At 36.5% G+C, this 25,301-nt stretch overlaps 1 protein-coding gene across 1 annotated transcript in view; it reads left to right on the top strand.

Moving 5' to 3' along the window:
* Positions 1-25,301, top strand: part of LMNB1 (lamin B1) — a gene marked incomplete at its 5' end in the record, with an annotated part of 55,123 nt that overhangs the window by 26,133 nt on the left and 3,689 nt on the right. Inside the window, 7 exons of the mRNA XM_081299083.1 lie at positions 2,984-3,154; positions 4,688-4,813; positions 12,695-12,915; positions 13,722-13,947; positions 15,506-15,610; positions 18,892-19,011; positions 25,154-25,261. Coding sequence (XP_081155209.1) covers positions 2,984-3,154; positions 4,688-4,813; positions 12,695-12,915; positions 13,722-13,947; positions 15,506-15,610; positions 18,892-19,011; positions 25,154-25,261 — 1,077 coding nt within the window. The remainder of the gene's footprint in view (positions 1-2,983; positions 3,155-4,687; positions 4,814-12,694; positions 12,916-13,721; positions 13,948-15,505; positions 15,611-18,891; positions 19,012-25,153; positions 25,262-25,301) is intronic.

A 25,301-nucleotide genomic window follows, 5' to 3' on the forward strand; every position in this document is an offset into this window, starting at 1 on the left:
AGTAAAATTGAAGAAAGGGAATATATATTTCCTTAAACTTGAAAAAGGTTGGGATTAGTAGTGTCATTTTGAAAATAGTAACTATCAAAGACTTAAAAATAGGAATTCATGGACTGGGGATGTGGCTCAAGCGGTAGCGCGCTTGCCTGGCATGCATGCGGCCTGGGTTCGATCCTCAGCACCACATACAAACAAAGATGTTGTATCCGCCGAAAACTAAAAAATAAATATTAAAATTCTCTCTCTCTCTCTCTCTCTAAAAAAAAAAAAAAAATACAAGTGAGAGAAAAGTCCTATTTAAAAAAAATAGGAATTCATTATAGTAGTCAAAAACATTTGTAATTGAAAATAATAAAAATCCAATCATTTTTATTAATGGTGTTTCAATAATTAAATTAGGCATCTTTGGTGCCAGTTGCACTGGACAAGCAAACAGATCTTGGATGACTTTTGAGTCTGTTTATTCTTTAAAAGGAAATGCTTACACTATTTTTTCTCCAAAGTGTGACAAGGATCAAATGAAATGCTGTTTGAAAGTGCTTTGTGACATGTAGTGCTGTTATATAATTCTCGACTAGTGTTGCTTTATAAAACCAGTTTTGTTTGTTTTTGCAATGTGAAGATTGAACCTAGAACCTTGTGGATGCTAGGCAGGTGCTTTATCATAAAATCAGATATTATGCAAAGTTGATTTATATTTTTTGTACTTTTAAAATTGTCCTTGATGTATTTGCTTGTTTTTTGTTATAATGTCTGGATTGCCAGGAGTAGATTATTTATTCTTTGTAAGGTCACTGGTTCTGCATAAAATTTGAAAAATGGCATCAGTAAAACATAATCTTATATTTTTAGAGAGGATAGCATTTTTGAATATTTGGGGCTTACCTTTTTGATAATAATTTAAAATATTTTTATTCTTTTTTTTTTTTGCACATTGAAGTCACTTCAGTAGATATACCTGATTTCCTTGTTTATGGATAGGTAAGAGGGGAAAAAGGAGGGAGAAAATGGAAGAGTAAGTGAGGTAGACAAAGGGCATACCATTAGTAGGTGTTCACTGTTTGTTGTAGCCTTCATTTGCATGTTTATATAAGTATCATTTGCTAAACAGATGTGAACCCTGGGAGGTTGATAGCAGAACTGGAATATGAACTCTGATTTTCTGATTTTTTTTTTTTTTTTTTTTTTTTTTTTTTTTTTTTTTTGCTTGTTTCTGTCAAGCGAATTTTCCTCTTCAGTGGCTAAAAGAAAGGATAATGGCTAAAAGAAAGGATGAGAAAATGTACTGGAAAATATAAGCATCAAGCAACTTTAGTGGGCTTTACCTCCCTCTTGTGGCTTTTGTAATTATTGTCACTAAACAAATCTTTTACTTTCATAGTGAGAAACTGGAATGGAAATTTCATCCTTGCCCTTGTGTTCTTAGACTCAGATTGTTCGTTCCAGTTTTATTTGGTAACTTGAAACAGTGAAGGATCACGATTATTCTACCTGTTCTTTAATAGTGAGTTTATATGTAGTTGAGTTAGTCGAGTAATATTATTAAGACCCTATCCTCTATATCACTTGATTAGGAAAAGAAGTCATGTAAATTCTTTGCTCTGCCTATTACTATAATAATTTTATTGCAGATAAAATTTTAACTTGTAGTTGTCTGGACTGATAGTTTTAACTCTCCATATGTATCTTTTTCAAAATAGTTTCACCCTGAAGTGACTGTTGTTTGCTTCATTCCGTTTTTCTTTTTTTTTAATGTGTTTTTTTTTTTTTTTTTTAGAGAGAATGAATGAATCTTTTTTGTTGATGGACACAACACAATTCCTTTTTTTTTTTTTTTTTTTTTTTAATATTTATTATTTTTTTTTTAGTTTTCGGCGGACACAACATCTTCATTTGTATGTGGTGCTGAGGATCGAACCCGGGCTGCACGCATGCCAGGCGAGCGCGCTACCGCTTGAGCCACATCCCCAGCCCCAATTCCTTTATTTTTATGTGGTGTGTGGTGCTGAGAATCGAACCTGGGTCCCACCTGTGCTAGGCGAACGCTCTACCACTGAGCTACAATCCCAGCCCCTTCATTCTGTTTTTCTTTCTCTCTCTTTTTTTAATATTTATTTTTTAGGGCTGGGGATGTGGCTTAAGCGGTAGCGCGCTCGCCTAGCATGCGTGCCGCCTGGGTTCGATCCTCAGCATCACATACAGAAACAAAGTCCGCCGAAAACTAAAAATAAATATTGAAAAAATTCTCTCTCTCTTTAAAAAAAAAATATATATATATTTTTTAGTTTTCAGCAGACACAACATCTTTGTTTGTATGTGGTGCTGAGGATCGAACCCGGGCCGCACGCATGCCAGGCGAGCGCGCTACCGCTTGAGCCACATCCCCAGCCCAATTCTGTTTTTCGTAAATGATTTGCTTAGTCTCCATCAATATAGAAAATGTATATTTTTTTAAAATATGGTTTTCTATAACCTATTATTACTAGAAATTTTTAGAAAAAAGTAGGATTGTTTCAATTTTATTAGGGGTAAAAGGTTCTCCTTTTTGTCCTATATCACTCATTTCATATTGTAATAATAAGCTCAAGTGTCTGAAGTATTTTTCTTTCAATTTAGAAAAACAATTATTGTTCAGTGTTTAATATAGTATACTGTCTAGTCATCCATGATTACATGGCACTTGAAAAAACTTTAAAAATCATTCAGGAGGTCATTTCATGCTTTTAGAGAATGCTTTGTTCCTGTGAAGACATAGACAGTTCCTACAGCTTGATGTACTACCATTTCTGTTATTAATTCCATCTCAAAAATCTCTCACCTGAAAACTAAGGCAACAAAGTACATCCACATGCTTGTTCCAGGACAGACTTGAGGAAAGTTGGTGTGTAAAACTTCACATGGCTCTAATATCCCTCAGATTGTACCATTGCAGCCATGGTAAATGATTTATTTGATTTTTTGTCATTTTTTTTTCTACCCTCAGGAAATTAATGAGACAAGAAGAAAGCACGAAACACGCTTGGTAGAGGTGGATTCTGGACGTCAGATCGAGTATGAATACAAGCTGGCTCAAGCCCTTCATGAGATGAGAGAGCAACATGATGCCCAAGTGAGGCTATACAAGGAAGAGCTTGAGCAGACCTACCATGCCAAAGTGAGCATTCTTCAGAGGGTTTGTTTTAAAATCCAAAGTCAGTACTTGACAGTCACCCTAAAGTGACTGTTGTTTGCTTTGTTCTGTTTTTCTTAAATGATTCACTTAGTCTCCATCAATAAAAAATGGGTATTTTTTTAAACTGTGGTTTTCTATAACCTATTATTACTAGAAATTTTTAGAAAAAGGTAGGATTGTTTTAATTTTATTTTTGTCCCATTTATCACTCATTTCATGTTGTAGTAGTTGAATGCAAGTGTCTGAAATAATTTTTTTTCAATCTTTATTTTATTTTTACGTGGTGGCTGAGGATTGAACCCAGTGTCTCACACATGCTAGGCGAGCAAGCCCTCTACTTCTGAACCACAACCCCAGCCCTGAAATAATTTTCTTCCAATAACAAAGTGCTGATCATGCTGCCCTAACATCCATTTAGTAGTAAGTGAATGTTGGACGTCTTCTGCTTCTGATTTCCATACCATTATTATACATAGACTGTGACCACTATCCTTTGGCTTTTTTTGTACAAGGCCAAATAGTCTCTGATAATTCTTCCTCTGTCATTATTATTTATATAAAAGGTATTATAGAAATATTGTACTTCTATTAGCCAAAAATTAAAAAAAAATAAAAATCAGGCTTTGCTGGTAAATGATTTTACCTCATGTATTACTGGGAATATAGCTCAGTTGATAGAGTATGCCTCAAATACACAAGGCCCTGGTTCAACCTCCCAGCACCAAAAGAAAAGAAGAAAAGAAAAAAGATTTAATTAAAAATAATTATTAGGGGCAAACTTAGAAAATTAGAGAGATAGAGTCTTTGAAAGTAATTTCCATTGCATGACCTCCCAACTGTTCATATTGGGTTTTAGTCATTTTATGAAGTAGCATTTGGCTCATGAAAGAGAACTTATAAAATTGTCCAACAGTTACTGAATGCTGGGCACTGCGCTAGACAGAAAAAGAGCTAAAGTAAGGATCAATCAATCACACACTGTGTCTTAAAGGGAGCCAGTGAGGAGATGTAGAAACATGTTCCTGAGACACACACATGCATACATGGTAGAATGTTATGGGCATTTGGAGGAATGGGGTATTTACCTGAGGGACTGTCTTTGCTTCTGAAGGAAGCATTTCTATCTGGTGTGAAATAATCTATTCTGTATTGGATTTGGTGGTTTAGGGATATGTGATATTTTCTTACAAACATCATCACCCTTGCTACTACACACTTTCTTTATTAGCAGTGTTATCCTTGTCATTAAAGGTTTAATGTATGAAATATTGAAGTACTAAACTTTGGGGGGCGACCAGATACATTAATGTTGTTAAATAAAGCTCATATTTTAGGAAGTGAATTCAAAAGTCAGACAGACTTAAGGTAATTCAAACCACGTCAGCAAACTTCATGATGCTTTTCCTGTGTTTCATCAGGACTTAGGTTTAAAATGTCTTTAGGTGAATTATGCTTCCTCATTTGTTAGTTTTAATTTACTTCTTTAGACTGACTGTGACTTGCTGTGTCTTTTAGCTTGAGAATGCAAGACTGTCCTCAGAGATGAATACTTCTACTGTCAACAGTGCCAGGGAAGAACTGATGGAAAGTCGAATGAGAATTGAAAGCCTTTCATCTCAACTTTCTAATCTACAGAAAGAGGTAAGTATCTTCCTCTGTGAAAGACCACCTCTACAACAGTGGTCTACCTGCTTTGCCTGCCTTCTCTGTGTCACACATGATGGTGCTATTTTGCACTCAGGTTTTCATAATTTTCTAGGTTTTTTGTTTTGCTTTGTATAAGCATCCACTAAGGCAGATACTACTATTCCTAGTTAACATATTACGTGAAGCTAAGGAAATTGCTAGTTTCTTCACTGGACCTAGGACCTAGGACTTGGGTTTTCTGCTGTGTTCAATAGCTTCGTCTTTACAGAGTGCTATTCTTGGCACATTTCCCTCTTTTTTTGGTCATGATTAGAAACCACAATGAAGCAAACCATGCAAAAGTGGATAGTGAATGCTTTGTGTTTCTAGACACTCTACTTGTGCTTAAAATACTTAATTAGGATCATGGGAAGTAGCATTAATATCTGTATTGGTTAAAAATTTGGTGGCTTCATTCATTCATTCATTAGTACACACTAACAACAGATGATTCCATTGCTGCTTTGTTGACTGGCTGCCTTCCAGTCCATGGTGATGTGCTTCAGGTACAGTTTTAGCAGGTATGGACATGGCTTCAAGTCACTTCAGGATAGGGTAAAGTCAATATGGATCCAGAGGACATAGACAGCTGTGTGAATATTTAGCATGATTTGATGATTTGTTGCTCACTTTAATCACTTGGGAAGTAACTTCTACTTCCATTTTTCTTTTCTTTTTTTTTTTTTTTAAAGAGAGTGAGAGAGGAGAGAGAGAGAGAGAATTTTTAATATTTTTATTTTTTAGTTCTCGGTGGACATAACATCTCTGTTGGTATGTGGTGCTGAGGATCGAACCTGGGCCGCACGCATGCGAGGCGAGCGTGCTACCGCTTGAGCCACATCCCCAACCCCCATACTTCCATTTTTCTTAAGGGAGGACATCTTGTTCTGATTTTTCTTTTTTTGGTACTGGGGATTGAACTCAGGGACACGTGATCACTGAGCCACATCCCTAGCCTTGTTTTGTATTTTTTATTTAGAGACAGGGTCTCACTGAGTTGCCTAGCGCCTCGCTTTTTGCTAAGGCTGGCTTTGAACTCATTATCCTCCTGCCTTAGCCTCCTGAGCTGCTGGGATTACCAGCATGCACCACAATGCCTAGCTTATTTTGAATTTTTTACATAGGAATAAACTCGATTGAACTTTTCTTTTTTTGTCATTTTTAGTATAAATCTTCTGATTATAAAACTGAGCACATTTATTGTGGGAATTCAGAAAACAGAAGATGAGTTACATAAATTAGGTGATGTAAAAAGTTAGTTAACATTAGTTTATATTGTCAGAGATAACTTTATTACATAATATAAAATTTTGTATTAATTTAGAACTGTATTCTCCTGATAGTATTTAAGGGTTTTCATTTAACATTGGAGCTAGAAGGACCTTATAGTTCATTTTGGTTCAACCACAGACCTGGGTAACTTCAGTGACATAGCTAAAGGCTGTAGGCTAATATAGGTTTTTTTCTTGGAGTCCCAGTTTTCCCTTTATACCTTGCTTAGATTTTCTTTAAAGAACTTAACAATTTGTTTTCCATAATCTGACTTATTCTTTCGTATTGCTACAACAAAATATCATGGGCTTCATAGCTGGCTTATAAATAGCAGAAATTCGTGGGTTTTGTTTGTTTGTTTGTTTGTTTTACAGTTTAGAAGTCTAGGAAGTTCAAGGCACTGCAGAGTGGATATCTCTTTGGGGGCTGTTTGCTGATTCCTAATGGTGCTGCCTTCTCTCTGTATCCTCAAATGAGCCCCTTTGGGCACATTTTGTGAGGGCCACCCCTCCAAATCAGGAGGGCTCTCTTATGATATAATCACCCCATAGGCTTTATTCTTAATACCACTGCTTTGGAGTTTAAGGTTTTAACGTGCAAGGCAGGGTGATATAAACATTCTTAGGCTGAGTTGATACTGCTTTTTTTCCATATAATTAATTAAGTTCTAGGTATTGCCTTTTCCTCTGATTTACTTTTCCTTATTTTTTTTTTTTGCTTCCTTGCTTGTTGGTTGGTTTGGCTACTGCTTAATCCACTTGATGCTATTTGGCAAAATATAATCAGTTTCTTCTTGAGGTGGATATTCATTTTATAGATGAAGAGACTAAGACTTGTCTGTGGTTAAATAGCAGTAGCCATGTCTGAAACTTGGTAGCCAGTTTCAGACCCAGGCTCAGGGTCTTTTCCCTGTTTGCCTGCTAATTGTGTTCCCATCCTTACAAGTTGTTTTTTTTTTTTTTTTGTTAAATAATGTCAGGGCAACTGCCTGGCAGTTTCTAGGAGATAACTCAATAGCAAATAGAGAAGCCACACCCCCAGCCCAGCACTTTTTATTTTGAGACAGGGTCTCCCTAAGTTGCTGAGCCTGGCTTCGAGTTTACGATTCTCCTGCAGCAGCCTTCAGAGTTGCTGAAATTACAGCAATGTTCCATGGCATGTTCCATGGCACCCACCTCAAATAAAAAGTTTCTTGAGTCTTTTTTTCTCTTTCATTATGGGTTGTAGATTTTATGATAAAGAACATATTTTGATGAATGTTTCATTATTTGGAAAGTTTATATTTAGGAAAGAAAAAGTGATCTCTTAATATTTTCTCATTGTTTATCTTAATTGTTTTTGTTGTTGAGTCATTGCAGTTTCATCATGCTGTCTGTTGGGCCATACAGTTTCCTTTTGGTTAGTTATATGACTCATGTTAGTAAAGTACTTCTTGAATTTTACTTAAAAAAATGAGATAGCCCTTAAAATATTGGTTTTAGAAGATATGTAGATGGTAGCAGTTATGTTTTAGAATTAGGAATTTTATACATTATTTGTAGTATTTCTAGATTTTAGATTTCAGTGAAATTAATTGGTTATTCAAACTATGCTTGCCTTGCAGAATAGTCTACGGTATCATTTCAAAGACCTCTGTTATTTGTTTTTCTGATACCCATGTTCTGCAGACTTTTATTGCAGCTAGACCAATATAAACCAGAATAATTATGTTACACATTATTTTTTCAAAATCTAAGATCACTAGAAGTCAGTCATAAAATTATATTGTTAAGAAAGAAGATCTTAGAGATTCTAGTTTGATCCCTTCATTTTATGAATGTGGAAATTGGTTTAGTGAGGTCTAGTGATATAGTGAGAGCTTGCCAAGGTCTCACAGGTAGTATACACGGCTGATTGGGAAACATCAGGGTCTAATTGCTCGTACTCTTCCTTATATTTCCTTTACACAGAATGTATATGTATATTACACAATAAGTGTAGTATTCAGTTTAGAACTTAAATATTTCTATTTAAAAATACAAAAATTCAGAGTACTTTAAACTTTGTTACACCTAGATTTTGATTTTTACCTCTTTTTTCATAATTTAATTTTTTTTTTTTTTTTGGTAATTGTGTATGGACAGCATGTCTTTGTTTATTTTTATGCAGTGCTGAGAACCAAACCTAGTACCTCACACATGCTAGGCAAGCGCTATGTCACTAAGCTGTTCCCCTATTCCTGATTTTTACCTCTTAAAGTCAAAGGTAGTCAAGTATAGTGACGTTTGGGGGTTTGCAAATCTGGGCTCACATTACCTCCGAATCTTGAATAGTTTGTTTCTAGCCAGCTATCCTTGGATTTTACCTCGTGGCCCATTCTGTCCTCTGTCTCCCAAAAGAGTGAAGTAAAGTAAAGAGATTGAATATAAGACCATGGGAGGAGGAATGGATTTCTCATTATGTAGCATGGTTTTTGCATATGCAGTTAAATGCACGTTCTCTAAGGCATAAGGACTCTTTATAATGTATAGTATCAATCTTTTTTATGCTTTTATTGGTGCATTATAGTTATACATCGTAGTTGGATTCATTTCAACATAATCATACATGCATGAAGTTTAATTTCTCCATTTCAGTTCCTGGTGCCTCCTTTCCCTGCCCTTCTCCCTCCTCCATTCCCTTTCCTCTATGCTACTGGTTTTCCATTTATGTATTTATGTATGTATGGACGAACGTACGTACATATGTATTTTTTGTTTAGTACCAGGGATTAAACTCAGGGGTGCTTTACTACTGAGCCAGATCCCCAGCACCATTTATTTTTTGAGACAGGGTCTTGCTCAGTTGCTTAGGACCTCCTTAAGTTGCTGAGGCTGGTCTTGAATTTGCTATCCTCCTTCCTCAGCCTCCTAAGTTGCTGGGATTATAGGTATGTGCTGCCATGCCTGGCTTTATCTATTTATTTTTATTTTTTTTTCCTTTTATGGGAAAATGTCAACTTTTTATTTTATTAAAATTGTAAAATTGAAAACATTTGAAACCAAAAAGAAAAAGGTGATTTTATGAACTCGGTATCAATTTATTTTTAATTGGTACTTTATATGTATAGTATCAATCTTAAAGGAATTCCTGTTTCTAATGTAGAATATCAGATGCTACTCGGAATTTTATTAATTTATTGATCAATTATTTTTTCAAATAGTTTTGTTATTTTGGCCTAATTTTAGATCTACAGAAAAGTTAGATTCATAGTACAGATAGTTCTTGTATATCCCTCATCTGGTTTCTCCCATTGTTAGCATCTTATGTTACCATGAAATGTTAAAGCTAAGAAACCGAGAGTAGTGTGTCAATACTGACTAGACTCCAGACTATTTGAATTTCACCAGTTTTTCTATTATTATCCTCTTTGTGTTCCAGGGTACTTCATGCCTCCCTAGTCTCCCTTGGTTTTGACAATGGCTTTTCTTGTTTTTTTATGATCTTGAGTGTTGAGGAGGACTGATCAGGTATCCTATAGACTCTTATCCAGTCTGGGTTTGTCTGGTGCTTTTCACATGATTAGAACCATGTTATGGGTTTTAAGTGTCGGTCTGGTCACATATCAGGGACGATGTGATAATCACTGGTGCTATATGGTTACAGTAGCATTTGCCAGGTTTTTCCATTGTAAAAAGAATATTATTCACATTTCATACTCTTGGGAAGCAAGTCACTAAGTCCAGCTCACCCCCAAGGGTGAAGGGCAGGAATTCAGCTGTACATCCTGGTGAAACTCTTATTTATCTTCCTCATTTATTTATGTTTGCTTTTATCGGTATAGACTTAATGGGCATTTATTTTATATTTTGGGTTTTAATTTAATAGTACATTATTTCATTGGTTTAGATTGTTCCACATAGGGAAATACTGTCAGGTTAACTATTGTGTACTATCCTCTTTGAATACTTCTTACTGTTTGGCACTCTAAAATGTTCTAAGGATCACTGTGTATTTTCTCTGCTTCAGCTGTAGAGTTAGTTATTTGTTTCTCCAAAGAGCCGTGGTTCTTTTTATTGGGAAAGGTATTTGACATTAAGATCTGGGCTGAAATAAAAAATGACAAAATCATAGAATTTGCAGGGAAATGGATGGCACTAGAGCAGCTTATGCTTAGTGAAGCTAGCCAATCCCTAAAAAACAAATACCAAATGTCTTCTTTGATATAATGAGAGCAACTATGAACAGAGCAGGGAGGAAGAGCAGGAAGAAAAGATTAACATTAAACAGAGACATGAGATGGGAGGGAAAGGGAGAGAAAAGGGAAATTGCATGGAAATGAAGGGAGACCCTCATTGCTATACAAAATTACATATAAGAGGTTGTGAGGGGAATGGGAAAATAAACAAGGAGAGAAATGAATTACAGTAGATGGGGTAGAGAGAGAAGATGGGAGGGGAGGGGAGGGGGGATAGTAGGGGATAGGAAAGGTAGCAGAATACAACAATTACTAATAGGGCATTATGTAAAATTGTGGATGTGTAACCGACGTGATTCTGCAATCTGTATTTGGGGTAAAATTGGGGGTTCATAACCCACTTCAATCTAATGTATGAAATATGATATGTCAAGAGCTTTGTAATGTTGTGAACAACCAATAAAAAAAAAAAAAAGATCTGGGCTGAGGATGTACTGGGGTATCACTGTTTCTGTGTCCTCTCATAGACAGAACTAAGGAATGCATCTATGTATGCTAACCCATGTATTCACATATATCTGTAATTGTTTTTCTGTGTAATATATGTATTTTTATTAAGTGAAACATTTATTTTTATTAAGCTAAGATGTATGTCTTGAATCTAATACCACAGGGTTCAGTTTTGAATTTTTCTTTTGCTTATTTGTAACTTTTCTCTCAGAGTGAGAAACCTGGTTTCTGCCATCTATTTGCTTATTTGTTGAGTTCCACTGTGTAAAACTGTTCAAATTTTTCATCTGTACCCTTGTAAGGAATGAATTTACCACCAGGAGTGCAGTATTTATTACAGTGTGTGGGTCCCTTTGTCTCTAGCTTTCCAGATTTAATTTTTGCACAGTAGGTGCCCTTTCTTTCCTGCTGATGCAGCCACTTGTGATTCTGAGATCTGAGCATCTCATCAGTCTTTTGAGTTGATTACCTTTGTCAGTTTTTGAAGCCACTGAGATGAATTCTGTCATGGAGAAGTGCAGGAGAATAATTACCCAGTTGAGTTACAGGTTTATAAGATGAACTTCCTGGTATAGGATATGTGATTTTTTTCGTTTTTATACCAAATATAAATTTTCTATATTTACAATAATATTTTACAAATTACCCACTATCGTGTTCTCTGTGTGCTAATTAAGCATGAGATATCATAGAAATTTTTTTGTTATATTTGTTTATTTTTTATTTGTTCTACATAGTTGTACATGACAACAGAATGAATTTTCAATTCATCATACAAAATGAAGTGCACCATTCATGCAATCATACGTGTACCTAGGGTAATGATATCCATCTCATTCCACCATCTTTCCTACCTTCATAACCCCTCCCCTCCCCACCCCCCCTTTGCCCAATCCCAAGATCTTCCATTTTTCCCACCCCCACCCCCACCCCCATCATAGATCAGCATCCACTAAACAGAGAAAACATTTGGCCTTTAGTTTTTTGGGATTGGCTTACTTCATTTAGCAAAATATTTTCTATCTCCATCCATTTACCTGAAAATGCCACAATTTTATTCTCTTTTAATGCTGAGTAATATTCCATTGTATGTGTGGGTGTGTTTGTGGGGGCAGTGTGTGTGTGTGTGTGTGTGTGTTGTGTTTGTGTGTATACATGTATCACAGTTTCTGTATCCATTCATCTATTGATGTTGGTTCCACAGTTGAGCTATTGTGAATTCAGCTGCTGTAAACTTTGATGTGGTTATGTCACTATAGTATGGTGATTTTTAAGTCCTTTGGGTATAAACCAAGGAGTGGGATAGCTGGGTCAAATGGTGGTTTCATTCCAAGTTTTCTGAGGAATCTCTATACTGCTTTCCAAAATGGTTGCACCAATTTGCCGTCTCACCAGTAATGCAGCATGAGATACCATAGCAATTCTAAGGAGAAAATGTATAGTGCCTTCTATGTCTTTGGTTTCTAAATATTTCTCAGCAATTATCCAAAACATACTTTCACCCATGTTGAGCTTTCTTTTGTGAGTGAATTTTTCTTTTTAGTTCTTTAAAGAATTTATGCTTTTGAAAAAGGGCCTTCCCTAAGTCAAACTTGAGATTTTACCAAAATTATAGGTTATATTTTTGTTTGATAAAATACAGAGAAATTGTATATATATTTACAAACTTTCATTTGGGGACTGTTTCTGTTTTGTTAGTTAGCCAAACTCTCTTTAGATTTGTTTTACATTTTAGAAACTGGTTTTTAATTTCTAAAAATCAAAATATCTTAAATTCTAATGAATTAGAGATTACATGGGGCCGTTTGTTTTCCAAGTCCAGGAAATGTTTAAAATAGCTGCCTTGTGCTAATGTTGGAATGTTCCTAGAAAGTAAATGTGTTCCTTTGAATCTGAAGTCTAGAGCATGTTTGGAAAGGATTCAAGAGTTGGAGGACTTGCTTGCTAAAGAAAGAGACAACTCTCGTCGCATGCTGACTGACAAAGAGAGAGAGATGGCGGAAATAAGGGATCAGATGCAGCAACAGCTGAATGATTATGAGCAACTTCTTGATGTTAAGCTAGCCCTGGACATGGAAATCAGTGCTTACAGGAAACTCCTAGAAGGCGAAGAAGAGCGGTAAGGAATTCAAAGTTCACCCTGCCTTACAGTCTGTTTTCTGTTCCCATTCTTTTTATTTAAGGAAAAGTAAAATGAGGATTTTTTTTTTAAAAATGAAGGCAACATAACTTTTTTTCTTTCTTTTTTAACACCTAGATATAAAAGGTAGTAATAAATCATATTTTTGCTTTGGCAATAGAACATGCTGATCAAGCAGTCTTGGTTTATTATTATTATTGTTACTTTAAATGTTGGACAGTGTCAGGATAGACTATATCCTTTATGATTTTAAATGTTTTGATAATTTAATATGTTGTAGAATGTCATGTATGCTAAAAGAAAGCTTGTACTTGTATTTTAGATCTAGTTTTGTGTGTAAATCCTTCTGGCACCTATTCTCAGAAAAGAGTTTAAAAGAAAAGTGACCAATATAGGTTAAAAAAACCAGTCAATTCAATGTTCTATACATTTTTATGACTACAAAAGAATACAGGTATGAAAAGAAAAAGACGTACATTTTATATAACATTGGTGGGGGTTAGATGGGATGACTTTTCCAGGCCCATGTTTTCCACAATTCTTGCATTATGGTTACATTACTTTTTTCCTGAGCAAAAACATTGAAATTATTACTTTTTAAACAAAACTGGGCATCCTAGCATAAATAAATGTTATCTTAGTTATATAAGCTTTGTCTACCAGATTGTCAGTAATATTTTACTTTAGAAATGAATGTACAGGATATTAATTGTCCTTTTAAAGTTTTTACTAAAGAAACCAAGGAGCTTGTATCTCATGAAGGGAATATTATTTTTTCCTTTTAGATTGAAGCTCTCGCCAAGCCCTTCTTCCCGTGTGACAGTGTCCCGCGCATCCTCAAGTCGCAGTGTGCGCACAACTAGAGGAAAGCGGAAGAGAGTTGATGTGGAAGAATCCGAGGCCAGCAGTAGTGTCAGCATCTCTCATTCCGCTTCAGCCACCGGGAACGTGTGCATCGAAGAGATAGATGTTGATGGGAAATTTATTCGATTGAAGAATACTTCTGAACAGGTAAAAGAATAGACCCATTTCTTTTTTCCTTTTTCTAGCAAGGCTTTGCAGATAGCTGGGCTGTTGTGCAATTGTAACAGCTCTTCATCTTATATTTGGATTCAGTAAGTCTTCATGGAATGTGGTTTCCCTCCTTTTTTTTTTTTTTAAGTTCATGAAATAAAAATTAAAATGAGAGGTTGAGGAATATAGATGGTGCCTTTTGTTGTTTCAAGCTTTTCTTCATTAACCCTTCTTTACAGAGCCAGGACTTTTTTTTTTCATAGTTGGTCATTTTGTCACAGTGGTCTTCTCAAGGATGAATTATTTCTCTGCCCTAGCCAGATTTGTGAAAACGCAGGAGGAATTGGGGTGGAAATAGTGGATATTCTTTCACAATATTAATGAAACTTTTTGAAAGAAGGAAGTAGGAGCCCAGGCTCAGATATATTGAATGAGTATTTTTCTCTCTAAATAAATGAATGAATGGATGTTAATAACTTAATTTATATAAAAAATAGTATGAATCCCTATTTTGAAGTTTTGTTTAAAAGTGAACATAAATGTTTATAGCTAGTAGGATTTCTGAAGTTTAGAGCTGAGGCTTTCAGGAATTCAGTAGTCCCTGGCTTGGGCTGTGAAGGTGTGAGTTTATGTCAGAGTCAGTTAAGGTCTGGGGATGCAGTGGGATGGATGCCACTTCCTGAGGCATGTGTTCAGGGTCATCTAAAAGTCTTTGTAAAAATCACTTTTTCTCACTCGATATTTAAGATTTCCTGCATGTAGGTAAATGAGTAAATAAGTAGAAGAGCACTTGCAGTTCCAGTACTAAGGCACTAAGGCTTCCTGATTACAACTTTAAAAGCTAAGAGTAGAGTAGCTTCTGTTGCTTTAAAGAAGTCACTCTACTGTTCTTCACAGGCTATAGCAGCCAGGTATGGAGCTGTTTTGGAAGTGACCGTAAGCCTGGTTTATTCTTACTGATGAGTTTGAGATGAATACACATTTCGCTTCTGCTCCTTTTCTAGTTTGTCAGGCAGCAATGTGTAGCTGGGAGCTGGAGTTATAGCTGTCACTTAGGTCTGGTTCATTGAGTCACAGCCTGATTTTTGAGCCCCTTGTGTTTGAAGGTAAAAGATCCAACTGTGAGTGGAAGCGGCACAGACAAAATAAAATAGATTTTCTTCCTTCTGTTTCTAAGCTGTGTCCTTATTTTAAAAATGTAAAGTCATCAAATATTAGATATTTATAATTGCTATTATTATGGCTAAATTGTACTGTGAATTTAAAAGATCCACCTGGTCTAGCAGGGAATATGACCATTTAATTGGTTGGGTTCACACTCTTCTTCCAGGTTTGTCCTCTTTAAAACCTTCATAGTTAACTACTGTAGCATCTTTGAAGTTACTATTTTGTTGAATGACAAAACTCAATTTCTTTTTGCAATAGGAAAATATGAATCAGAGGAAGACAGTCACAGGGCTGCCTTAGTTTAAAAACCTGTCGATTCATGTATTTGATTATTATGTAACTTTCTGTACATTTGAAATAACCTTGTTATGTTTTGTACTGCGAATAGGATCAACCAATGGGAGGCTGGGAGATGATCAGGAAAATTGGAGACACTTCGGTCAGTTATAAATATACCTCAAGATATGTGCTGAAGGCAGGCCAGACTGTTACAGTAAGTGAATTTAGTCATCATTTAGTTTAACTTCATTGTCTTAATAGAAAAAGTAGTTCAAAAAATTTGTGGCCTAAACAGAAGTGTTTTAGAAGTGGGCTTTAAAACAGCTTTGTCAGGGAGTTGGGTTGTAGTTCAGTGGTAGAGCACTTGCCTCACATGAGGCACTGGGTCCAATCCTCAGCACCACATAAAAATAAATAAATAAATAAAATATTGCGTCCATCTAAACTAAAAAAATATTTTAAGCAGCTTTGACATTATTAGCGCTTTACAAGTGTTAATTAAAGATATTTAAAATTCTGTCTACTGAAAGTGATGAAAGAATTGACCTTTGAATTCTTTTCTCTTGTCTCTTCCAGTAGATATAAAATAGCTGTTTCTCCATGGATACTTACAGCCTTGTGTAATTTAGGAGATATTGTTTGGCCCAGATGGTTGGGAAGTTAAAACAGTAATTGCCTAAAACAGCAATCACCTAAATCACCTTGGACAAGCTTCAGTGTCATCTGAGTAGTATTTTGGTGTCCAGGCTCCACCTAAACCTTAGCTATTCCTGGGGTCCGGGTATGGACTTGTATTTTGAACAGTACTACAGAATCACTTTGTCATTTTGTTTTTGCATAGTATTAGTGTTTCTAGATTTAGAGTGATGTGCTAGTTGATATTCTGACTCTCTTGGTGTGTTCTAATATACTACATCTTTATTGCTAAAATACTATTAGCTCACTTTTTAGAGAAGTGTACATCTTTTGGGTAAACACAGAAGAATCCTTTCCTTTGACTTAGTAAGTAGATTTAACAAACAGTAAAATATACTAACTTTGATACAACAGCCAAAGAGGCACTATTTTCATCCCTAAATAGTGTAAAGGTGTCCCTTTAAAAAATATTTTGTATTTTGTTATTTTATTTATTTATATGTGGTGTTCAGAATTGAACCCAATGCCTCACACATGCTAGACAAGCACTCTACCACTGAGCTCAGGGTCTTTTTTTTTTTTTTTTTTTTTTTTTTAATGGAATTCTCTTTTAAAAAGTTTTAAACAGGGCTGGGGATGTGGCTCAAGCGGTAGCGCGCTTGCCTTGCCTGTGTGCTGCCCGGGTTCGATCGTCAGCACCACATACAAAGATGTTGTGTCCGCCGAAAACTAAAAAATAAATATTAAAAGATTCTCTCTCTCTCTCTCTCTCTCTCTGTCTTTTTTTAAAAAAAGTTTTAAACATTTGTTTTAAATAACATTTATAATTTTGATTTATGCAGACCTTAGTGTTGTAGGTCAAAGCCTTAAAATACAGGTTAAAACTGCCCAAAAGATGCCACTTTGAAAATATCAGGTGCTAATTTTGTAATTATGGGTAAAAATCTGAACAAATATTCTAACTATATGATCTTTTCTTGTCTTTATTATATTGAGAAAATTGCTCAGTCCTAGGAAAGCTACATAATGTGGTAAAAATAATCTGACAGTTTAATTAAAGAATTCAGATTTGAATGTTCTCTTCTCTCTAAAATAATATGAAGCTATTATTCCAATCACCCCCCACACACACACACTGGGCATACTATCTGATGGACTAACTAAGTAGATCCTATGGGTCTCATGGAGGACTCATTTATCATATCAAGTAATGTACTTTTTTTTTTTCCTTCAGTAGCTCCCAAAAAATGAGATAAGAAGCTTTTGGGGACACAATAGTAATAGGTGATATTTCTATAAAATTGTGCAAGTCAAAAGCAAAGATCAGTTTAAAATTCTAGAATAGAAGCAGGAGAAACCTATGTATAATTTCAAATTTTCTTGTAGCCATATTTTTAAAAATAAATTAATTAGAACTGTTTATTTAACCCAGTATTTCTAAAATACTATTACTTTAATGTGTAATCAATACACATAAAAATTACTGGTAAGGTATGTTACATTCTTTTTTCTAACTAAAAAAGTTTTTAATGTATATTTTATTCTTACGGCACATTTCAATTTGTCTAGCCACCTTTCATATACTGAGAAACCCATGTATGGCTACCATATTGTTCTAGGACATACTAGTCTTAGGTTATTACCAACCAGATCACTGAGGTCTTATGATTACTATCGTCATTATTAACACGAAAGCAGCTATGTAATTCTGTATACATTAGTGAAAAGTATTGGAAGAAGTTAGGAAAACACATCTGTATAATCTGAGAGATGGATCCAATCCAGTGTTTTCATCCCAGTAAATGTTCCTTTTAATGCTAATAGATGCTCTGGAAACTTCAAGTGAGCATCTAAAAGGTAAAGGCTTTTTCCTAATTAGTAATTCATAGATTTTTCTCCCCATAATTAAATATACCTGCCTTTGCCACCTCCAGCTTTCCTCTTGTAATTATAAAGTCTTTTTATGTTATGACAGTTTATATATTTAAAATTTTCTACTTATTTTCATGTGATCTTTATAAAAGATCAGAGCTGGTCATATCCCTGTGGCTGAGGACATTGGGGCTGATTGAGATGTAGTGATTTGTCTAGTATTCAAGTCTAGGTTTTCTGACTGCCAAGTTTTTTTTTACTCTTCCTATACTTTCCTGCCAACAAATACTTAAAAAGGGGGGTGGGGTGGGATTTTATGCTGATGAGAAGGGAAATATAATTATTTTCTTTCTTTGTCTATTTCGATAACTTATATTTTCCCTTGAACACTAGGGTGATTTATCAATTTTCTGCATTCTTTTTGGAATTCAATCTTCAGATAGTTTGGGGTATTATAATACTGTCTCTGTTTGAGATATATCAGTTTTTATATGAGTACTGTAGATGAGCTGTCTGCTACAGAAGGTCTTCTTAATTCCTACTGTTGACAACTGGAGGACACTATAGGAGGGGGTCAGAAGGCTCTCAATGTAAGGATGGCTCATAAACCTGTGGAATAGTAGAATGCTAAGGCTGTTTTTATTAGTGAGCCAGGATCTGTATATGGGTAATTGCTTCCTCTTCATAATAGTCTCACCTATTATAGGTACCATTTTATGCCCCGTTTTATGGATTTTGTGGTGTATAGAGTAGGATGGGAATGTTTGGCAACTTCACTTCACAGACCAGTGAATCAACAAGATCATTTATCATGGAGAGGCTGAGGCCTTTAGAAACTCTGCAAGTTCTGGATACACAAGTAGTTAACATAGCAACTTGGAAGCTGGGGCAGGGTTCTCAGACTTTTAGAAGTAGGAGTTTGTTGCTGTCATTGACATGTGAGAGAGCTGGGGTTCTTCATGTATTTTGATATCTTTTGTCTTCCAGATTTGGGCTGCAAATGCCGGTGTCACAGCCAGTCCTCCTACTGACCTCATCTGGAAGAACCAGAATTCTTGGGGCACTGGTGAAGATGTGAAGGTTATATTGAAAAATTCTCAGGGAGAGGTATGGCCTATACTGCTATAATGTTGGATTTCACCAGAAAGTTTATCGTATGATTTCTCAGAAGTTAGATTGCAAAGTGAAGTTACTGTTGCTTAAATGATACCAGGGCTGCTAAGTAAATCAAAATTACAGACTTTAGAAATAAAATGAGTACATCATAGAGTACCAATTATTATTAGTACATGCTCCAATTGTGTCCCATTTCTGTTGGTCTCTACTGCACATTGGCTTTGTGACATTGAGCAAGTTACCTCACTTCTGAGTTTTCTCACTTTAAAATAGATAATTAATGTGACAGTATAAATGAGATGTTAGTATGAACCAGACAACCTTCAAAAGTGCTTGGAATACTATCTGGCAAGGTACATTCAACTAGTAAGTACTTGATTAACTTTTTTAGTGGCTCTCAGAGTGCTCATGAAACAGTTTGAAGACTGAGGGGTGTACCTGTACTATGCTTTCAGTTCGTCAGTCCTAGAATTCTTATGGAAGAACCTTATCTCCCCACACTGCCTTGTAAACACACATACACACACACACACACACACACACACACACACACACACACCCTACTGATGTTACTCTTAGAAATGCTTCTTTATAATAAAGCAGCTGTTGGAGCTGGTAAAGAAAGGCTTCATCCCTGTCTCTACCCAGCTCCATTATGTGGGTCCTGTACGAAATGTCATTGGGTCATTGTTTGAAATTCGAGAGTCCCTTCTTTGTTGCTCTTCCCATAAACATGTTCATGGGCTTGTACCTGGATTCAGGTGGTTTGTGCGTCTCAGTTTCCTCCTTGTTGAAGTGCTGCTGCTGCTTCTCTCTCTGTTTGCCTTGAGAGCTCTAAGCTGGTTTGCCAGGAAGTCCAATCCCAGTGCCTTTTTCTGACACTCTTACAGGTTCTAACTTTTCATTCCACCTTCAGGCTCGAAGGCTTTGCTGGTTCCTGCCTTACAATTGGACCAGGAACACTCTTCGGACTGAGTGATACTGAGAAGGGATTTATAGGGGAATATTAGGCTGGCATATTTGTATGCCCCGGGTTACTCGTTGGAAGATCCTGAGCATCTGCTAGCTACCCTGTTCTAGAAGCCAGTTATATTTTCTTTCATTGTGGAGCTTCCATTCTAGACAGAGTAGGGGAAACTGGCAATTAAGATAAAGTGACGAGTATTTCTTTAAAAATGCATTTTTTAAAAAAAACTGTCTTGGGCTGGGGATGTGGCTCAGGCGGTGGCGCGCTCGCCTGGCATGCGTGCAACCCGGGTTCGATCCTCAGCACCACATACCAACAAAGATGTTGTGTCCGCCGAGAACTAAAAAATAAACATTAAAAATTCTCTATCTCTCTCTCCTCTCTCTCTCTCTCTTAAAAAAAAACTGTCTTAAAAGAGTCATCATAGATCTGCTTTATGTAGCATGGTCAGAGAAGTCAGACTTGATGTGACATCTGAGTCTAAACCTGAAAGATGAGAAAGAGCCAGCCATTGTGTGAACAGAAAACATATTCCCAAGTAGTGGGGACAACAAGAAAGAGTTTGAGGTCGCCGTTGTTGCTGCCAGAGACTAATGAGGAAGGCGGTACTCAGCCAACAGGGGCAGATTATGTAGGTTCTTTCTAAAGAGCTAAGATGGAATTTTAGATCATACCCCACCCAAAAGGAGGATAAAGTTCAAGTGGTGTGAGGACACTATACAGGTCAGCAGATTGGCACAATGTTCTAGGTTTATAGGAAGAAATAAGCCATCCACGTAGAATGACTGTAGCGGTGGGAAAAGACAAATGGTTCAACTGCCCATGTGGGCAAATCCCACCCACACAAGGTGGTCATCACCAGGCTAATGCTGGACAAAGACTAGATCTTGGAATGGAAAGCACTCACCTTACCAAGTAGGAAAGGAAAAGGGCAGACATAAGGAAGAAATAATTGAAAGATGCAGGAATATAATAATCTTATATGCAACTTAGATTAAAAACTGCTAAATAGAAAAAAAATATATAGATGAGGGACATGAAAGGGCAGGAATTCAATTGACTCCCTAGTTAGTTTGCTTGGATTGCCACATTTCTAGTACCATTTATTGAGGAAGGAACAAGAGGTGTCTTCTGCAGTATAATTCTGCATCATGTACCACCAGAAGGACGAGAAGTCATACTTCATTTATATAGTATATCAAGATGGATTCTATTGTCATGTATAACTAATTTGAACAAATATTAAAAAGAGAGATGTCTTCTGGCCACATCAATTTGAGATGCTGGTGGGATATGTGACTGAAGCTGTCTAGAGGGCTGTTGGAATATTAACTGGAAGCCAAGGCTAGAGGTATTTAGGGGTCCTCATCACACAGATGCTATCTAAAGTTATCATTCTGGCTAACCACAAAGTTTGTCAGAGAGGAAATAAAGATCCACAATTAAGACCCAGAGAATATTAACTTCTAGGAATAAGTTACAGCAGAGAAGGTAGAAAGGTACAGATAGTGAAGTAGGAGAACAGGAGTGTGGTATTGGGAGAGTGGAGAGAAATATCTGTGAAGGAGGGAGTGTTCGGAATGTTCACCAGATCAAATCAGCGGACCTTAGGAGCTTCTCTACCCCTAGAACACGGATTGCAGACCTCTCCCCACAGTGCTTATCAGATTGTCCTTGCTCGCTAGAGGAAGCACATTGAAGGTGGGGCCCTGTTCTGATCTATCTTGACACTGTGTCTGGCCTGTATCAGGCATCCAGTTATCACTAACATTCACAGAAAAAAGGTAAATAATGGTATTCATTAAGGTGAGGTGTTTACATGAGAAGTTCTGTTCCTGGCCATCTTCCCATCCTACCTTCACTGTAAACTGCTCTGCATAAGGAATTCGAGTCTCCTGGATGAGGTGTGCCCTTGATCTCAGACTGAAAATGAAATGGCATCTGAGTTTTTTCATTGTAGGACTTTACAGTAAAGTTGTGAGATTTTAGGGGATAGGTCTAGGAATTTACCCCCAAATAAATACCTCATAGGTTCTCAGGGTACCAGATAGTGTACCAATGCCTTTAGTAATTCACTGACTTCAGGGTGCTAGGTCTTCTAGTCTCCCTTGAAGCCTTTGCTCACTTCCTGCCTTACACTGTGGAATTCTGCCCAGCTGTGGTAGGTGCTGCCACCCTAGTGCTGGTAGCTCCCCCTGAACATCTGAACTATGTCTCTCTCAAAACATAGTTAAGAGCAATGATTTGCTCAGATCCAAAAGCACTGTTTATAGACATACCTGGAAATTGAATAGGCTTTTGTGAACCATGGAATCTCATCATCATCTCTACCATTTTTTTTTTTCCTATGTGTAATGTGTTCCAAGTTAGAAACAGACATATGGGAGGATACTTGTAATGCAGTAGCAGTTATCATGATGGACTATGTCTTGAACACAGTATTATTGATGATATTTCTATACAGCTAACCAAACTTAGGCTTCCCTTCCTAATGTAAACACTGAGTATTATTTGCTTTGTTTGTTCATTCTTTTAACAAATGTCTGCTACTTTCTGCTTGTTAGGCTCTGTATTAAGTGATTTCTGTCACAAATGAGGAGAGAAAGTACTGTGAATACAGTTTTTATTTCTGTGATCATTAGATAACACATTTGGTATTTATTCATTTAATTCTGTAGGACCACATTTATTAGTAGGTACAAGACCATATTAGCAACACACATTTTTATAAGATTATAGGTGATTGGTTTGTTTATTTTTTTTTTCCCTTGTTTTGGGGCATTAGTAGTATCAGAAAACCCAGTTAAACTGGCTTTAAAATAATGGGAAATTTTTGGCCTTACCTAATAAAAAATGGAGATAGTGGACTTGATCTAGTGGCTCACATAGTGTCCCCAAGGATTTGTGTTGTTTGTCCTTGGATTTCCTACCTTGAGGATGCAGGATAGCTGTCAGCAGCTGTCAGAGGTTCTAGGGATTAAACCCAGGGTACTGTACAACTGAGCTATACCTCAGCCCTTCTTATATTTTATTTTGAGACAGGATCTTGCTATTGCTCAAACTTGCCTTGAACTTGGCAGTCCTCCTGCCTCAGCCTCTCAAGTCTCTGGGATTACAGGCGTGTACTATCATACCTGTCTCATTCTTTCTTTGGGAATGAGCATCTCCTGTGAGGTTCCCATCCTGGGCTTTCCTCTTACTGACCCAATCTGGGTTACATGCCCCTTTTAAACAGGAGGAGGAGTTGGAGCTTGAGCCTTCTTCCCTCTTCTATGACTAGTTAATACTTGGCCTTGACAGGAGACGGGCATCCAGATAAAATTGGGGGCTCTTATCTGGACACAGAGGGAGGGGTGCTAGGTGATTAAAAACAGTGAATGTCACCACAGTAAAATCAGATGGTTTTCTATAAGGGAAACTAAAAAAAAAAAGCAAATCCCCGTGCCTTCCACAATAGAGATACGACTGAGATTTTTGTGTATGCAAATGATTATTTAGGTACATGGAAAAGTAATAGATAACAGACAATTAACTTTTCACCTACACTTTCACTGTGGCTGATTTTCAGGCTTCTAATGAATTCACAGATGTGAGGAGGTGAGCATAGCTAGCTGCTGCCTGCTGACATCAGCGCATCTCTGGACATATTAGTGTGCTGTGCTGAGCAGGTGCAGGCCAGCAGTACATTTTATAAGGGGAGTAAAATCTGACATGTAAGACTGCTTATGTGCCTGTCCAGGTTACTTGATAAGGGTTGGGCACCTTGCTGAGGGCGTCTTTTTGGGGTGTAACCATTACCATCTTGACTAACAACAGTTTCCTGTATCTAAACCTCCCAACAGCATTTTGGTTCTAAATTGTTATTTGTTTGATTATTTTTCTATCTAGATTTTTAGAGATTGTTTAGTTCATCATATTCCATATTGATGCTCTGCATTGGATTAATTGGTTTTTAAATGTTATCAAATGAAAAGTACTTAACAGAAGGCTTACATTAAAAATAGTAGTGTTGAAGTAATTCATAATTAATGATGTTGAGCAGGTTGCTGTTTCCTATTCTTGTTGGGGTTAATAGTCTACATGCTGTGGGAGCTGAGTGTGCAGGTCTGCAACTGGGTTTTCTTCCCCTTTCTTTTCTCACCGACAGATGAGTTGAGGAAAGCTGGGTACTCAGAAAACTTTTTGAGAACCTTTTTTTCTGTTTTTTTTCTTCTTTTTTCTGTTTTATATGCTTCTATCTCTCCTTCTTTCAAAGAATCATAATGGATCTAAGGAATCATGTGCTTTATTATTATTATTAATTAGGTTAAGATAGATTGCACAGAAAAGTTTCTGGCTGAGAGACTGGAGATGACTGATCTTAGGACAGGGTACAGAATAAAATTAGATGCTCTGCTGCACTCTCCGGGACACACTCATTTAATAGCTGCCAGACCATCAGGTTGTCCTGTGCTTAAACAGAAACACTGCTGCATGTGTTCAAGTCAGCCTTCTTTACAGGAAAATGATCTGTGTTTGAACAGAAATAGTTGGGAATAGTTGCTTTCTTTTATACCTGTAGCGAAGATAGATCTATTTCTGTACAGAATAAATTGGAACCTCACGAGTATGTTATTAGTAATTAGTGCTTATCCATCTGATTCAGTTTCCTTCAAGAAGAGCCACTTGCTGAAGGGATGAAAAAGGAGCTAGTCCTTTTCATCTCACTACTCGGGTGGTTGTTTTGCTACCATGGTCCCTGAGATCACAACAGTTGGCACCTAGCTTCATTTTATTCAGCGTTTATTTAGCACCATCTCTTTGCTAGGAGCTAAGATCTTGAAGCCGAATTTTTGTTGAGTTCTTTAAAGAATTTAGTGTGCCAAGTAATTTGCACAGAATTCTTAGTAACAGAATGGGATAAAAAGCATTGGAAACTTCTCAGCAGGTATTTTAAATTGGATATCAGTAGGTCCCCTGAAGGGAAAATTTAAGGTCTAAGAACTGCTATTAATTGTGTAAAAATTCTAGTTCAGTAGCTAACCTCCTAGTAGAGTGGCTTTTTTTTTTTTTTTTTTTTTTAATAAACCTTGATATGGGAATGCTGTTTTTAAGCAAAAAAAAGGGGGGGGGAGGGGAGGGTTCCTCTTCCCCTGCATCTTTGTGATTAAACTGTCTTGTTTTTAGGAGGTTGCACAAAGAAGTACAGTCTTTAAAACAACCATACCTGAAGAGGAAGAGGAGGAGGAAGAACCAACTGGAGTAGTTGTTGAAGAAGAAATTTTCCACCAGCAGGTATTACTGTAATTTTACATTTGATTTTCATTAATAGAAT

The sequence above is a fragment of the Spermophilus citellus genome (genome assembly GCF_964194105.1).
Source record: "Spermophilus citellus genome assembly, chromosome: 1".
Classification (NCBI taxonomy): Eukaryota; Metazoa; Chordata; class Mammalia; order Rodentia; family Sciuridae; genus Spermophilus; species Spermophilus citellus.